Consider the following 18,234-nt stretch of genomic DNA (forward strand, 5'->3'; position numbering starts at 1 on the left):
ACCAGAGAAGAGGGTGCTCTGCTAGTTCTAAAGTCACATGACTTTTCAGTGGCTGAGCCAGGGCCAGAACTTGTCTCTTGACCTTGACCTCTAGGCCATGCTACCTCTATCCAAAGCCTAGGTTTCAGGGCATAGCCAGGAAGGGACTGTGAGAAGTCAACATCAGGAACAGCTGGATATACTCTCTTTCTTTTGCTACATTTTACAAAGGTCCCTCGAAGACTTCTTGAGAAAGGGATAAAATATGGTAAAAAGGAATCCTCTTTAAGGGAAGAGACAAACATAGTGCTTCCCTGAGTGCTAAGTTTTTTGTATAGCATGGGAGGGTGTGTGTGTTTTAGATTCACTTACTCTGTATGTTTCTGATTCATTTACACTTAGCTCATCAATATGTTGTTTGTGCAAGAAACTTTTGATGTCCAAGAAAACCTCTGGGCCTCCTGAGGTTTTTTTTTTTTTGAACCAGAGAACTGAACTTTGCCAAGAGTAAATGGAACTCAGATATCAAAGGTCTGAGTTCAGTTTTCATTGAATACAAAGGGTGAGTGGATTCTGAACTGAGCCAAATGCATTCTCCCACCCTTAATTTACAGTATATTGTTTTGGCAGACTCTACAATCCTGAAAGTTGGCTTTTCTTCTCTGATTCCTTTCTAGGGTGTAACCACAAGCTTATCTTTCAGTTAACTTTACAGAAAATAAGACCATATTATAACAATTTATGAGAGCCTCACTCATCACTGTTCCTATAACTATCAATTTTATTAGCACAAATTGAAATGTTTGAAAAGGTTAAAACCATCCTCTGAAGTTTGTAATTTTGTTTGAGAGCTTACAGGAATCTCTGTTTTCTCAGTCCTCTCATCTGGGTGTTTACGAAAAAGGATGTCGCCCTTCGCCGCAATCCTTGGTCCGGGCATCAACCAGTTATCAAGTTGAATATTGAAGGACTACTATTACTTGTGGTGCTCGGATTTGAAGGATGGAACAGGCTCCCCATTCCCTCTTCAAAGGTGAAAGGCTCAGAGAAATGATTAGTACTTTGAATTTCTTTTAAATTAAAAAATAAATCTCAAAAAACACAAAGAAGCAGAGCAAAACTAAGATCATCCCAAATTCTGCCAACTTGAGATAAGCATTATTAATATTTTGTGGATCGTTTTCTTTTTATTCTAAAAAATAAATCTATATCAGTATAGACATATTTATATAAGATTATAAAAATGGGATATTACATTGTTTTACCACCTATCAATACTTGTTCCATTTCTTAGTTTAAGATTATCAATATTAATACAATGATATCTACTTCATGCATAAAATCCAGTTGTATAGATGAAACATAATTTACTTAAATGATTCAGCAAGGAGTCTTTTGATTGCAAGTGACAGAAAATCCATATCAAACTGACTTAAACACAAAAGGAAATTTTTTGGCTGACATCTGAAAAGTCTAGTGGGAGATCTGGTTTAAGGCATGGCACGATTCAGGGATCAAATGATGTTATGAGGTTTCCGCTTCTCTTTCTCTTTGCTCTGTCTTCTGCTGCTTTGGTGCCATCCACATGCTGCACGTAGAGGCAGCAGTTCCAGAGTGGATACATCCAGGTTTTTGCCTGGCAAAGGTGAACAAGGCTCTCTTCCAGCACTCACCATGGAAATTTTGTTGCACTGGTCCCAAAGCAATTTCTGAGCCTATCACTGTGGCTTGTGCCTGGAATCCAAGTGTTTCACCAAATAACACAGACTGAGAATGAGAGAGGGAGGGATGGAAGAAAAGATGGGTCCTTAGAGGGAAATAGGAGGAGGGTTACCAGAAGAATAATGGATGAATGTTGTGTGGCCAAAATAACAGTTCTGCAATGCATACTCTTGGACATTTCGAAGTCATCTTGTATTGTTTCCTAGGGCTTTTGTAAAAAACTACCACAAACTAGGTGGCTCAAACAGAAATTTATTGTCTCACAGCTCTGGAGGCTGGAAGTCCAAGATCAGGGTATCCTCAGTGTTGGTTCCTTCTGAGGGCCAGGATGGAAAATCTGTTTCATGTCTCTCTCCTAGCTTCTGGTGGTTTGCTGGCAGCCTTTGGAGTTCTTTGGCTTGTAGATGCATTGCCCTGATTTTTGTTTTCATCTTCACATGGCATTTTCTCTGTGTCCAAATTCCCTCTTTTTATAAGGACATCAGTAATTTGGATTAGGGGTCCACTCTGCCCCAGTACAACCTTATCTTTACTAATTACATCTACAACAACCCTATTTCCAAATAGTGTCACATTTTGAGGTATAGGGGGTTGAGGCTTCAACATATGAATTTTGGGAGGACACAGTTCAACCCATAACATGTTTCCACACAATGTTTCTGGCTACATTTAAAACCCATCTAGTCTGAGTTTGAATGATGAATCCCATTGCCTCCCGCTTTCCACTGTGTAAACTAGGAGGTTGGATGAGGTGACCTCTAGGGTCCCTTCTTATAACTTAGTGATGATTAAGTGGTTGGGGGCTAGGAATCCATCCTGCTGCCTGAATGTATACAACACTCCAACCACTTACTAGCTTGCGGACTTTGGGCAAGTGACTCAACCACTGTAAATCTGTCTCCTCAACCAGTAAAATGAGGATTACAGTCGTTTGCTCATTGGGTTGTTGTGGGCTAGGCACACAGCACTCAGTAAATGTTAGTGTAACTGTTCCACCTCTTCAAACATGTGAGGACTGCAGAGATAGGAGAAGAGCCTGACATAACCTCAGTGTTCTCACCCTCTGCTGATAATTCGGCTCAATAATTTCTCCCTGAGGTTCTCCTGAAAGAAATTCAAGAAGGGGAGGGATGCTTTGTTATCCTGAAAACAGAAATTCAAATCCAGTTCAGAGAACACAAAGTATTTCTCTTTCTCGCCTAAAGCCAGATGCGATAAATCTTGAGCAGCCTCCTCCTAGGCGATGTGATTACGAAATACCTGTTCCCTTTAGGTCCCACTTATCTGTCTCTCAGACATCTCCTTTTTTTTTTGTACAACTTGATCTTGCCCACCATCTTTTAGATGTGGGCTGGAACCAGTCATTATATTTACATTCTTTTTTTTTTGGCTCCATAAATTTGGGGAAATGAAGCAGACGGTCTGCTGCTTTACAAGGCGCCACATCTTTTAGTTCTTTTATACTTTTTCTACAGGGTCTAATTTAGCTTGTCTAAATGCTGACTGAATAACAACTAGAACTCTAAGCTCTTGCAGGCAGCATAACTTACTTGTGATACAGGTGTATCAGGGGTTCACCAAGGTCAAAGCAAGAGGTGCAGATCGCTTTTAAAAATGTGGTCACTTTCGGGGCTTCCCTGGTGGCGTAGTGGTTGAGAGTCTGCCTGCCGATGCAGGGGACACGGGTTCGTGCCCCGGTCCGGGAGGATCCCACATGCCGCGGAGCAGCTGGGCCCGTGAGCCATGGCCGCTGAGCCTGCGCGTCCGGAGCCTGCGCGTCCGGAGCCTGTGCTCCGCAACCGGAGAGGCCACAACAGTGAGAGGCCTGCGTACCGCAAAAAATAAATAAATAAAAATGTGGTCACTTTCATTTAGCAAATATTTCTGAAGTGCTGACTGTTCTGGGAGCTGTTCTAAGCACCAGGTCATAACAATGAACAAGAGAGCGACCATCCCTACCCTTGAGTACTGCACATTCTGGGGACATTCACTGATGCAGAAAATATGTAATGAGAACTTACTGCATGTCAGGTATTGTTCATCATTAAACAACACAGATACCATTCCTGCACTGATGGCTATGGTGTGTGTGTGTGTGTGTGTGTGTGTGTGTGTGTGTGTGTAAAGTAGGGGGCAGAATACAATACATATAAATACATTTTTTAAATCATGTTAAATGATAATAAGTGCTACAGAAAAAAACTGAGCAGGTTAAGGGGGATTAGGAATGTTGGGGGTGGTTTACAATTTTAAATAGGGTGGTCAGGGTAGGTCTGTTGAGAAGGTGATACTTGAGCAAAGATTAGAAGGCAAGAGGAGGGAAAGGTGAGGAAGGGACCCTGGATTTGGGGGGAAGAGCAAGTCCAAGGGCCCTGGGGCATGAGTGTGCCTGGCTTTTTCAAGGAAAGCAAGGAGGTCAGATTCACTGGAGCAGAGCGATCAGTGTGAGAACAGCAGGAAATGGTTAGGGGCAAATCAAGCAGAGATTTTAGCCTGAGTGAAATGAGGAACCATCAGAAAGTGCTAAGCAGAGCAGGGACAAGATCTCAGACTTCAAAGGACTGAGCTGGCTGCTGTGTTTAGACTAGACTGTGCAGGTGCCCCTGGCATTAGGGAAGCCTGAGTAATCAATCCCAAGGGTGAGAAGGTAGTGACGCAGACCTAGAGGGGGAACAGGTGTGGGTAGTGAGGAGCGGTTGGATTAGGGATCTGTTTTGAAGACATGGCCGACACGATTTTCTGACAGACTGGACGTGGGGTGTAAAAGAGGCAGGGATGACTCCAGGATCTAGCCACTGATTGTTTGGTGGAGCACAGTTTTGTTTTGGTGCATTGGGCCAGGAGTGCCGTTCGGACATTGTAAGTCTGAGGAGCCTATTGGCTATCCAAGTGGAGTGTGCAGCGGGATTTCGCCTGTATAAGTGATCTGGGGGATATAGTAAAGCTTCAGGAAGTGAGGTCGTGCTGAGGTACTTCCAGAACCGGCCACGTCCTCCTAAAAGCTAGAACATCCCTGAAGGGCAGCTCATCGCGCCGCAGCCCCTTCAGCCGACAAAGCCCTTCTTTTTCCTCCTTGGGGAATGGCGAGAAGAATGAACAGAACTGACGCGCCGCGGCACAGCCTCCACCCTCTCGCTCGCCGCAAGGAAAGACGCGATGCGGGTTGGGATGGGAACGCAGACGGGTCCCGGGGGGTGGGGCGGTCTGGAGGGCGGGTGGGCGGGTGCCTGAGGGTGGGCGGGGCCGCGGCACGGGCGTACGTCACAGAGGCGGGCGAAGCCGGCCTCCTTTCCTCTCGCAGGTCCACGGGAGATCAGCTGGTCTGCGCTGCTGTGACGTGGGCCGGGGTACGTCACCACCGAATGGCAGCCTCCAGAAAGGCACCGCGAGTAAGGTGAGGGCACTCTGCCGCGGAGCCGGTGTCCGGGCAGCGCGCGCCACCCCCGGCCCCGAGCGCGCATGTTGCACTCTGGAGGGCAGGGACGAGCGGGTGAGGAGCGGTGGGCTGCCCACCGCAGTCGGGCGCCGGCCGGGGCTGACCGGAGCCCCGCGAGCGAGGCCACGGGGAGGGAGCCATGCAGCCGGGCAAGTTCCGGTTCGTTTCCGGCGGGGTCGCGGGCATCCCCGGGCAGCCCGAGCCGGGTCCCCGGACAAGTGTGTGTGCGGAGCTGCGGCGCTCGGCCTGAGGGGGCGGTGGCCATGGCAGCCCCCTCCCCGGCCCGGCCAGAGGCCCCGCTGTGGCAGGAAGTTGACCCCTCCTGGCCCCTCCCGGGGTTCGGGGAGGCGGGCGAGCCCGTGCCCTCGCCCCTCTACCCTGGGAATCTAATTCTCAAATTACAGTATGACAGTATGACACCTTCAGTTCGTCTTCCTGATCTGTCACCGCCACTAGGATCGGCAGCCGCGGCCCTTCCCACCTAGATGGTTTCAGAGGCTGTGTACGGGAATACTTGGGCATAATCTCCAGGAAAATCCCACCAGTAACCTGCCCTGGGTTCTCCCTGGATTCAGGGAGGTGAGAAGGATAATCCTCTGGTTTCACATTAAACGGCTTTCAGCCTGTGCTTCCGCCACAACCAGGGTATACTTAACCAGAGCAGCTGACAAAATGGGAGACTGAGAGATACGTTGAGATGTCACAAAGGCCAGAAGCCAAACTCCCTGGCAATCCACACGGGATCAGCTGTCCTCTGAACAGTTGCAACTTGAATGAAGAGGCTGGACAGCATGACCAGACTCACTTGCTGAACACAGACCATGGCTTGTGCTTGTGTTTGTGAGTGGACAGATCCCAAGCTGACCTTAACTTGGACTTGGCCTTGCCACAGCGTGTTGGGGATGAGTAGAGGACCTGCCCGCTCGGTGGAAGGGTGTCTGATGTGCGGCTAACCTGCATGGGGAAGGAGCTGCCTATGTGTTAAGTGCTGGAAGTGGGGTCAGGCAAGTGGATAATGAGTTCTCTTTCTAGAAACTTAGAGGCCGAGAAGTAGCCTTTGAGGACCAAGTTGGTCTTTGCTGGATTCATAGAATCACAACATTTTAAGGGTAGAAGGGTCTTTCAGTATCAGCTGAGAGAGCCTCCTTACCTCACACAAGAGGCAATTGAGAGGCTGAGAGAAGGGAGGCCATTTGCCCCAGGCACCTCCCCTAATGGCAGAATTTGAGTGCCATTCAGTGTAAACATGACTTAGTTTAGGTGATGGAAACTAAACTCAAATGGACTTAGGTAAGGGGGTGAGCTGGCTTCTAGTGCAGCTGAGTCCACGAGACCACACTGGCATCAGACTTGGCTTCTCTCTTACACCTCTTGGCTCTGATTTCTTCAGTGTTGGCTTCATTCTCAGGCAGACTTTCTCCTTTGGCAGGTTATGACAGTTCTAGTCTGACAACCCCCGCAGAAATAGAGCCCTTTTACCCAATGGTTGGAGCAGAAATTCCAGATCTGATCCTCGCTGGACTGATTTGATCCTAATGTCCATCCCAGAACCGATCATTGTGATTTGGAGGGGTGGATTGAGCAGGTCTGGGTCCCAGTACTTGGTGGGTAAATGGGTGAGGCTCATTCCAGCTCTGTGGACTGAAAGTGGAGAAGAGACGTTCTCAGAAAGAAAACCTAGGTGCTCTGATCAAAAGAAGGAGGGTTGGATTCTGGGTAGGCAAAATAACATTGCCCACTTCTTCATCCTAGAACTTGTTCCATTCTCCCCTTGTCTCACCTCACAGGGCATGATTGAGCATTTTGGTCCTTGTTTTGCCCCATCCTGAATGATATACATGTATAATTCTCATCATGGACTGGGGGAAGGGTGAGGGTAACAACACTGCAGGGAGTTCTTTAAAAAGAGAGAGGGAGAAAAATGTGCCATAACCATCTTATAAAAAGATTGAACAGGAAGTTCTCTGCATGCTTCTTTCTTCTTACCCATCTCATGACACATCATGACACTGAGAAGGTGTAGACTGAAGAAGTCCTGGGCAGGAGAAGAGCACTGAGCTGGTGGTTGGCAGGCCTGGACTCCAGTTCTAGCTGTGTCATCCTATAGCCCCGAGGCCTTGAGCAAATTGTGTGATCTCTGTTTCTCAGTTTCTTTCTAGAGGGGGGAGCTGAGCTGGATCATCCCTGAGGTATATTCTAGCTCTAACATTTAATGATAGCCTTGCTTTGACTGAGAGTCTGAGAATGTGTCTGTCCAAGTAAGTGAAGGGTAGATGGATCTTGGACTCTACAGAGACCAGGGTATGACAGGAGCATGACCATTTTAATGTTTAGCTGCTTTGTGGCTCCTTTGATCCTTACAGGCAGGTTGAGGTGGTGATGCTGACAGAGAGAGCTTAAACTCAAGTTCTCTGTGAGCATCAGCTGTCAGACCTGATTTCTGGTCTTGGCTTTGCAGCTCCTGATGTGTATGGCCTGTGGCAAGTTATCTTTGTTTCTTCTCTTGTGAAGTGAATGAATAGGGCTACTTCTGAATAACCTCCCTCCAGCTCTCTTGTCCTGTGTCTGAACCAGTCACTGGCACCAGTTAAATTTGAATAGAGAAATTGACTTCCTTGTTTCACCATCTTGTAAATGTGCCTATGAAGTCAAGGGAGATCAGGTGAGAATGTGACTTGTATCGCTGTCCGAGAAAAGGTTTCTTACTTTGTAAAATATAACAGCTTTATTGAGATATAATTCATGTACCACACAATTCACCTATTAAAAAGTACAATTAAGTGGTTTTGAGAATATTCCCAGAGTTGTACAACCATTACCACGGTCAATTTTTAGAACATTTTAATCCTCCACAGAAGAAACCCTGTACACATTGCAGTCACTCCTCATTTCCCCAGCTCCACCGCTGCCCTAGGCAACCATTAATCTACTTTCTGTCTCTATGGATTTGCCCATTCTGGACACTGAATATGGAATCAAACAATATATGGTCTAATTTGACTGGCTTTTTTCACTTAGCATAAAATGTTTTCCAGGTTTACTGTGATGTAACATGTATCAGTAATTATTCCTTTTTATTGCCAAATAATATTCCATTGTGTGTTGAGACCACTTTTATTTATCCGTCAATTGATGGATGTTTGGGTTGTTTCTACTTTTTGGCCATTATGAATAATGCTGCTATGAACATTTGTGTGTAAGCTTTTTTTTTTTTCCATTTTGGGCATTTTAACATGGAGACAAAAGTGGTAACAATAGCAAAGCAAAAAAAAATAATAAAAAAGACCAATATTTAACTTTCCCATCACCCAAGTCTCACACTGAAGTTCTATTCCCGTGTCCCCCATAAGCACCACTGAACTAAAAAATCTATTTTAAAGCACCCAAACCAGTCCAGACCCTCTCGAAACCAAGAGCCCCAGCCAGAGCTGTCATCTCTCTTGGGTCCAAGCGAGAGGAGGGTTCCGGGAAAGGCACCTCATAACTCACGCAGCGCAACGCCGGGGACGGGTTTGGGCACAGGGCACTTGGTGGGGAACCGGGGTGGCAGTCACAGCCTCTGTGCTGACACGCAGGGAAGAGGACTTCTTCTGTGATCCCAACTATTTGGTTACACAGCCAAGCAAAGGTGACTAGAGAGTTGGGTTAGCGGAACAGGAACCCGGGCCTCAGAAACAGACCAGGCCGCTTCCAGCAGGATCCAGTGGGGGGAAGGGGGTTGGAATACAGACAGAAGCACAAAGGTGATAAAGGCTGATTGTGTGTAAGCTTTTATGTGGACTTAGTTTTCTTCGGTATGCACTTAGGAGTGGAATTGCTGGGTCATAGGCTAACTCTGTATTTAATCTTTTCAGGAATGCTAGACAATTTTCCAAAGCTATTATACCATTTTACATTCCCACCAGCAATGTCTGGGTGTTCCAATTTTTCCACATCCTTGCCCATACTTGTTACTGTCTGTTTTTTGTTTGTTTGTTTGTTTGTTTTTAATTATAATCTTCCTAGTGGATGTGAAGTGGTATCTCATTGTGGTTTTGATTTGTATTTCCCTAATGAATGATATGTTGAAAATCTTTTCATGTGATTATTGGCCATTTGTATATCTTCTTAGGAGAAATATCTATTAAAGCCTTTGACCATTTAAAAATTGTAGTATTTGTCTTTTTATTTTTGAGTTGTAATAGTTATATACTCTGGATACTAGAATCTTATCATATATATGAGTTGCAAATATTTTCTTATTTTATGGGTTGTCTTTTCACTTTCTTTATGGTATCCTTTGAAGCATAAAAGTCTTTAATTTAGTGAAGTCCAGTCTATTTATTTTTGTTTTGGGGCATGTGCTTTTGGTGTCATATCTAAGAAATCATTGCCTAATTCAAGGTCAGGCAGATTTATGCTTGTGTTTTCTTCTAAAAAAACATTTATGTCTGTGTGATCCATTTTGAGTTAAGTTTTGTATATAGTGTGAGGGTAGATGGTCAGCTTGGTTCTTTTACATGTGAATATCCAGGTGTCCCATCATCATTTGTTGAAGAGACTATAGTTTTCTCCATTGAATGGTACCCTTGTAAAAAATTGGCAGTAAATGTGACGGTTTATTTCTGAATTCCATTTCATTGATCTATAAGTCTATCCTTTGGCCAGTACCACACTGTCTTGATTACTGTAGGTTTATTAGTTTTGAAATCAGGAAGGGTGAATCCTTCAACTTTGTTCTTTTTCATGATTGTTTTGGTTATTCTGGATTCCTTGCATTTCCGTATGAATTTAGGATCTGCTTGTAAATTTCTACATAGAAGCCAGCCAGAATTGGATAGGAATTGCATTGAATCTGTAAATTATTTGGGGGAGTATTGCCATTTTAACAATATTGTCTTCCAACCCATGAACATGGAAAGTCTTTCCATTTATTTAGTTCTTCTTTAATTTCTTTCAAAATGCTTTGTAGTTTTCAGAGTATAGGTTTTTTACCTCTTTTGTTAAATTTATTCCTAGGTATTTATTGGTTTGATGCTGTCATAAATGAACTCTTCTTAATTTCATTTTTGCATTGTCCATTGCAAGTATGTAGAAATACAACAGATTTTTGTATATTGATTTAATATACTGCATTCTTCTTCTTCTTCTTCTTTTTTTGGCCACGTTACATGACATGCAGGATCTTAGTTCCCCAACCAGGGATCGAACCCGTGCCCCTGCAGTGGAAGCGTGGAGTCCTAACCACTGGACCACCAGGGAATGCCCTGTATCCTGCATTCTTGATGAGCTTGTTTGCTAGTTCTGATTTTTTGTGTGGATTCTTTAGGATTTTCTATATTGAAGATAATGCCATTTGCAGTAGAGATAGTTTTACTTCTTTTTTGCTAATCTGGATGGCTTTTGTTTTAGTTTCTTGCCTTATTGCCCTGGATAGGACCTCCAGCACAATCTTGACTAGAGGTAGCAAGAGTGGACATCCCTATTTTGTTCCTGATCTTAGGGAGAAAGCATTCAGCCTTTTGACATTAAGGTTGATGTTAGCCATGGCTTTTGTAGTATTCTTGATCAGACTGAGGAACTTCTCCTTTTCTAGTTTGTTGAGTACTTTCATCATGAAGGGGTGTTGGATTTTGTCAAATGCTTTTTCTGTGTTTATTGAGATGATGATGTAGTTTTTGTTCTTTATTCTATTGACATTGTGTATTACATTAATTTTTATATGTTGAACCAATCTTGAATACCTGGGATAAATTCCACTTGGTGATGGTGTGTGATCCTTTTATATCTTACTGGATTCAGTTTGCTAGTATTTTGTTGAGGATATTTGCATTTATATTTATAAGAAATATTTAGGTACCTTACTTTTTAATGAAAGAATATACGGTTCCCCCAGTAAAGGATACCTCATTCTGTCCAAGGAAATTAAAGTAGCAGCCATCTAAGAGCAGGCCTGGAGTGACTGGTGAAAATGTCTGGCTGTGTGGTGGTCTAAGCACATACAAGTGTGGTAAAATTAAAACTATTTTTAAGTTCATAGCTGAATAAAATCTAAAACCCTTTCTATAGCCAACAACAGGCTCCTTGTTGCCTCTGATCTTGTCTCCTAACCACTTACCTCCCTGTCCTCCAACACACACATCAATACCACACTGGCCTCCTTGCTTTCCTTCAGGTATACCATGCGTTAGGGCCCTTGCACTTGCTGTTCCCCTTTTCTGGAGTGTTCTTCCCCTAGACATCCACATGGCTTCATCCCTCACTTTTTTTTAGGTCTCTGCTAAAATGTCATCTGTTAGTAAAGAGGCCTTGCCTGGCAACCCCATCTAAAATAACCTTTCCTCTTACCTCTCTGACAGTCTTCCCCTTGCCCTGCTTGACTTTTTTTCATAGAACACATACTCACTGCCTGTTAGACTGTTTTCTTGTGTCTGTTGCCTTTCCTCCTATATCCTCCCCTTCTAGGATCCTCCTGCTTTCCCCTGTCCCACCATGTAAACCTCTTGAGGTCAGAGATGTTCTCTGTTTTGTTCACTGTTGTGTCTAGAATAGGGCCTGGATTATAGAAGATTTTCAGTAATTCGGTAAATATTTGTTGACTGAATGGGCTTGAAAGAAAGAGAAATCCTCAGGTGCCAGAAATGTAGGGGAGCTTAAAGCCTGCATGGCATCTGGTAAACAGAGCCTTGAGGGATTATACATGCTGTAGGCCTTCATAGTTGGGGTCCACGGCACCAGACTATCCTTGTATGAGGATAGGATACTTGTATGTAAATCTCCTTGCTGAGAAGTTAAAGTGAAAATTAATCTCAGAAGCAAACAGTAGTGACAGCAGTGCTTGTACAATCCAGGATATATACATATCCTGAGGGATTATACACGCTGTAGGCCTTTGTAGTTGGGGTCCATGGCACCAGACTATCCTTGTATGAGGACAGGGTACTTGTATGTAAATCTCCTTGCTAAGAAGTTAAAGTGAAAATTAATCTCAGAAGCAAACAACAGTGACAGTAGTGCTTGTACAATCCAGGATACGTCTCATTCTCATAGATAAAATAGTCTGTGAGTCTATAAGAAAAAGAATGACCCACCAAGAGGGAGCCAGCAGACCGAGCAAACCTGAGAATTACTATTCCAAGACCTTCTAGTGGAGGGTCTGAAATGAATTTTAAAATAAGGGCCCCAAATAATTAAAGCTAAGAGAAGGAATAGAAACCATAGTGAAGGAATATGACACCATGAAGAAAGGACAGGCAAATTTGAAAAATAACCAAATAGAGCTGTACATGTGAAAAATATAGTCATTGCAAATAAAATATTTTTAGACTAGTTAAACAGGAGATTAGACATAGCTGAAGAGAAATCATGAATTAGAGATTGAGACTGAGAAGGTTTACCTGCCAATGGTCTTGTTGTATCTGCAAGTTTTATCTGAAACTTATTTCATCACTGATACTGGGGTGAGAGTTCTTCTGACTCACGAAGGAAAACGGCTAAGTCAAGTTGATGTTCCTCTCTGACTAAGCCTTGCCACGTTTACTAAGGTCAAAGTCTGCAATATCCTGTTCTTTCTCTTCCTTAGGGCAAACTACCAGGATTTTCAGCTGAAAAATCTAAGAATAATTGAACCTAACGAGGCGACACACTCAGGAGACCCAGGTGTAGAAACAGGTAATAATTTTATCTGTTACTGAGATGGAACATCTCAAAAGGATTTTGGGTTCCCTCACCCCAACACCAAGTTGGGAGAGAAGAGAGGGTAAGGGATTAATAATTGATCATGCGTGGGGATGAAGGGATATATATCTGGAAATTAAAAACCATTTTGTCTTTTGGTTTCCCGGGTTGTTGGTTATTGTTTTTATGTGTGTGTGTGCGTATAGCTATTTTTCAGTAGAAAGTTAGAGTTATGGTTTTTGCATTTCCTGTTCTTGGGATGGTGGTGATGGTGGTGGTAGTGGTAGAGACAGGTTGTTATTGAAAAAGTCCTATTCTGATTTTTCTAATTTCTAATGTAATCCTTTATTGACCACCTTAGAGATTAGCTTTCAGTTTTCATCATAAGACTATGAAATAAGAAAAGTTTATGGTGTATTATTGTGCTTTATAAATTGAATGGGCATTCAGGAAAATCTTTTTGGGAAAATTTTCTGGAACCGTATCCTCTTCCCAGGACTGGTTAGTTATATTATTGGGTTGCCAGAAACCTGAATTCTGAAAAGTGGTGTATTTCTATATTTCTGGCCCATGTAAACTGGTGCTTTTCTGTGGGCTACCCAGGAGAACTATAGTGTTTCCTTCTAGTTGACTGAAAAAATCAATCCCGTGAAGCACATTAGAAACCATAACGGATCTTTCTTTGGAAGGTCAATGCTGCAGCTACATCCAATTTTAGGTCCTTTTTCTTTAAAAATGTAGATGTACCCAACACATTTGGGGCCGTGTTAGGAGGGAGGAGAGGAAGGAATGGGAAAAAGAGGAAGCAGGAAAGGGAAAAGTGATAGAATAATTGAATTTAGAGTTTGAAGAGAACTTACCTTTCTTTTTATTACATATGAAGAAATAGAGGTTCAGGGAGCTTCAGTTGTCTGAGGTTGTAAATCCCAGCTGGAAACTGGAAAGCTTCAGTTGTGTGAGGTTGTAAATCCCAGCTGGAAACTGGAGCCCACTTGTTTCGATTCCTTTGGTCTTAGAATGCTTTAAGAGAGCCTCTGTTATGTCCCCTAGATAATATGATCTAATAGAGCGTGGGCTTGGTGATTGGCTAGAGCTGGGGTCCTGGTCCTGATGACCCAGCTGATTTGGGCAAGGATTTAACTCCTGTTTATTTATCTGTAAAATGGGAATAGTGAAATCTCCCTGGGGGGGATTATTGTGAGAATTAACCACTAATGTATGTAAAGCCCTTGGCCCTTGCTCAGCAGTGGGACAGAGAAACAAACCACCATCTCTAAAGCTATGGATGCTGGAAAAGCAGCTTGGCATCTGTACAAATGTTAAGATGCTGAAATTGGAGTAAACTAGTCCCTTCTCTTCTTATAACAAGGCATGGAGGAATCCCAGCTGGTGCTTCAGATTCAGATTCAAATAATATTTCTTGAGCTTCTACAATGTATCAGATGCTGTGCATGGAGCTTTCACACATGCTGTCATGTTAAATTCTCCTAGCCACCCAGTGAGGTAAATAGGGTGTGCTCTTCATGTACTTCCAAGCAGTGAAAAGTCTTTTGTTTGTGATAAAGGCTGAAGGTTTAGGAGCTTATGTCTAAAAGCAGACCCACATATGCAAGAGACTTTCAAATGAGTCATTCTTTTTAAAGCATGATTTAAAAATGCCTGGCAATGTATGGGCTAATTTTACATCATGGCCTAGGTTTGTTGTTCTTGGCTCCCCGCTTCCCTGCACACCCTGATTAGCTCTTGGCTGCTTCTAACATTTCTGAAAAGTAATGGGATATGGAATGAGCAGATGCTATTATACAGCATCTTCTAGGATCCTAGCTTTCTTTCACTGAAGATTCATTACTGTTATGCTGAGTCTGAAAAGATCATAGACACAAAGTTGTGATATTCATTCAGCCATCTTTGAGTGAGTGTATGCATATGTTAGGTGCTTGGCTAGATACGTGGATTCAGAGATGAAGATGACATGGTCTCTGCCTTAAGGAGAAGCAATATATACACCTAATGCACCATTTATCACGTTGCTTTCACAGTTAGTTAATTGTGTATCTACCTCTAGTAATTGCAAACACAACATTTACTATATGCCAGGCCCTGTTTCTAAGTGCTTTGTATATAGTAGCCCATTTAATCCTCATAAAAATTACCCTATGAGGATCACCAGCCATAATTTTCACCTCCGCCATCTTGACTCATTTCAACTGCTGCCACCTCAGTGGCTGGGTCTTATAATTATACCTGCTCTGTCTCCTCCTCAGCTCTAGCTGCTCACCCATTCAGTCACTTTTAAGGCCTGTTGGCCTGTGGCCACCTCTCCCTCAGCCACCTTTGCCCATTGTATCCTCCTCCTTGATAGGTGCTTCCACTGCCACAGCCCATTCGTTGCCTCAGCCACTGCCCCTTATCACATCGTTTTTTTTTTAACATCTTTATTGGGGTATAATTGCTTTACGATGGTGTGTTAGTTTCTGCTTTATAACAAAGTGAATCAGTTATACATATACATATGTTCCCATATCTCTTCCTTCTTGCATCTCCCTCCCTCCCACCCTCCCTATCCCACCCCTCCAGGTGGTCAGAAAGCACTGAGCTGATATCCCTGTGCTATGCGGCTGCTTCCCACCCCTTATCACATCTTATCTGTTAGTTGTGGTATTGGGAGTTCTTTCATTGGGTCTGATATAGGTGACAAGTGGCTGCATCAGACTCAGGACACCGACCAAATATGAAGGGCATGAAGGATGAGGAAGGAAGGCGCAGGGGAGATGTTAATAGTGGTGAGGGGGGCAGGTGGCATTGTGGAGGGAAGTGTGAAGATGCCACTGTAGTGGAGTGAAACTGAGGATGCTGGTGATTCTGGGGAGGCCAGTCAAGAGGAGGAATGTAATGATGAGGCAAGAGATGGTGATGAAGTTCAGAATGTGGTGTTGAGGAGGACGGTTGTGGTGACCAGGAAGCAGAGGATGTCTTTGACCGGCTCCATTTTGCCTTTGATGGTTTTCAGTTTGTAATTGAGGATTTTGTGCTTGCCGTTAGTTCTGTTGACTTCACTGATGAAGTCAGTAACAAAATATCGATCCATACTACAGTCAGTGCTATAAACACCCAGTCAGTGCCATCAAAATCTGTTAAGTCAGGATGTGCCCAAATAGAAGCCCAATTCTATGAGGAAATTAATGATCTTGAAAGAAAATATACTGGCTGCTGTCATATAGTTGCTTTTTAAAATTCCAGATGCTCAGGCTGTACTCCAGACTAATTAAATAAGTTCCCCAGGTAGTTCTTATGTGCAGCCAAGGTTGGAATACTGCTCCAAAGGATGTCTACGTTTTTGCTTGACTTTTAAAAATGTTAAACTGCTCAGAAATATGGTTCGGAAACACAGATTTATTCTGAAGCTCCTGAAAGACGTCATAATAAAGTTTTCAGATGCTGGCAAGCTTATGAGGTCATAATAGGCTTCATTTTGAACCCAATGGAGGTATTGACATATAAATTTAGGTCAGATTAGATACTTCTGATCCCTCTTTTTCAAGTACATGAGAAATTATAGGCTCAGTAGGTCAGACAAAAGGAAAGGATGTCCCTCTGAAAAGTATTCAGAAGCATCTGTAATGCAGGGATCATGGACATGTTTGAGTCATGAATAGGACCATTTCCATTGTCTCTCTCTTTGAGTACTTCTGTCTTTTGGAGACTTCTGAGTGGGAGCCCTGAGGCCAGCAGCTGAAGCTGCCCTTGCAGATTATGAATAAAATGGGGCACTTTTTCAGTGAGTCCCAAGAGTAGTAGTATGGTACCTCGTAGGGGAATCTGTTGGAGATAACCATAAAGACTGAGGCTTTTATAGCCTAAGGTGCTGGTGATGATGGAGAAGCAGCAGATAAAAATGCTAAAGAAAAAAACCAAAAAAAGGATCTATACCTAGCAGAGTACAAGCCACAGTGAGCCAGGGTGTAAATTCTTGAGGATAACCTGTAGTACAATAGCCTCAACGTAAATTACTTACAGCATTGTACATTAGGATGTTTTTGGTTAAGTCAGGTATTTTTTATTTGTTTAAAAAATGGGTTGGCAAAATCCAAAAGTCTGACAACACCAAATGGTGGCTAGGATGTGGACCAGCAGGAACTTGCATTCATTAATGGTGGGAATGCAAAATGGTACAACCACTTTAGAAGACATTTTGGTAGTTTCTTACAAAACCAAATATACTCTTACCATGTGATCCAGCAATCATGTGTCTTGGTATTTATCCAAAGGAATTGAAAACTTATGTCTACAGAAAAACCTGCAACATGGATGTTTTATTTTTATTCATAATCACCAAAACTTGGGAGCAACCAAGGTGTCCTTCAGTTTGTGAGTGAATAAACAAACTGTGGTACATCCAGACAATGGAATATTATTCAGCAATGAAAAGAGATGAACTATCAATCCATGAAGAGACATGGAGGAATCTTAAATGCATATTGCTAAGTGAAAGAAGCCTATCTGAAAAGGCTATATACTGTAAGATTACAACAATATGACTTTCTGGAAAAGGCAAAACTATGGAGACAGTAAAAAGATTAGTCATTCCAATGGATTGAGGGGAGGGGAAAGAAGGATGAATAGACTGAGCACAGAGGAGTTTTAGGGCAATGAAAACTATTAAACTATTAAATCATAATGATGGATACGTGTCATTATACATTTGTCAAAACCCATAGAGTATACAGCACCAACAGTGAACCCTAATGTAAACTGTGGACTTCGGGGGATCGTGATGTGTCAATATAGATCATCAGTTATAACAGATGTACCACTCTGGTACTTAACTAGTCATTGAGTGGCGTGGAGCAGTCTGGTTTTGGTACAAACTCTCCTGTTGTTGCAGACAGCAGAATGGCTCCAAAGGTAACTTCGGAGCTGCTTCGGCAGCTGAGACAAGCCATGAGGAACCTGGAGTATGTGACAGAACCAATCCAGGCCTACATCATCCCGTCGGGAGATGCCCACCAGGTACTGAGTGGAGATGGGCTGGTGATGGAACTCGTCAGCCCCTCGTTTCTTTTTATTCCTTTCCCTCAGCCCCAATGTGTTTGTAGGATTCAAGTTGTCAACTCACATCTAAGCATGTTCTCCAGGGCTAGGCACAGGGACCTGTGTCCAGTAGAGTCTCACTGAATGCTTATTGATGTGGCCCTGGCTTCCTTATTTCCAGTGTATATAGCTAGCTTTCAATAAATTGTGGAAGAATTAGGAGATAAACGAAGGGGCAGAAGTCTGGACCTCTCTGTTGCTGATGCACTTTACCCCATCTCCTTTGCCACACCATGTCCCCAGCAGAATTGTCTGTCCTGCCTCCCTTCTCCCCATCCAGACTGTCCTGTCCCACTGGCACAGCCAGAAGGGCAGCCAGAAATTCATCTTGGATCTCCACTCTAGCAGGT

At 43.3% G+C, this 18,234-nt stretch overlaps 1 protein-coding gene across 5 annotated transcripts in view; it reads left to right on the top strand.

The window, feature by feature from the left end:
• Nucleotides 1–4,983: 4,983 nt before the first annotated feature.
• The window catches only part of XPNPEP1 (X-prolyl aminopeptidase 1), a 54,697-nt gene continuing 41,446 nt past the window's right edge, over nucleotides 4,984–18,234 (top strand). For 2 of the 5 annotated variants that reach the window (XM_019939962.3, XM_073793981.1), the window contains exons 1-3: nucleotides 4,984–5,095; nucleotides 12,699–12,787; nucleotides 17,679–17,803. In XM_019939962.3, coding sequence (XP_019795521.2) covers nucleotides 5,064–5,095; nucleotides 12,699–12,787; nucleotides 17,679–17,803 — 246 coding nt within the window. In that variant the 5' untranslated portion in view covers nucleotides 4,984–5,063. Of the gene's footprint in view, nucleotides 5,096–5,172; nucleotides 5,192–12,698; nucleotides 12,788–17,678; nucleotides 17,804–18,234 lie in introns of those variants that run through there. The other 3 variants (XM_019939961.3, XM_073793982.1, XM_073793983.1) reach the window with 3 other exon arrangements.

The sequence above is a fragment of the Tursiops truncatus genome, chromosome 16 (genome assembly GCF_011762595.2).
Source record: "Tursiops truncatus isolate mTurTru1 chromosome 16, mTurTru1.mat.Y, whole genome shotgun sequence".
In the NCBI taxonomy this organism is placed as follows: domain Eukaryota; kingdom Metazoa; phylum Chordata; class Mammalia; order Artiodactyla; family Delphinidae; genus Tursiops; species Tursiops truncatus.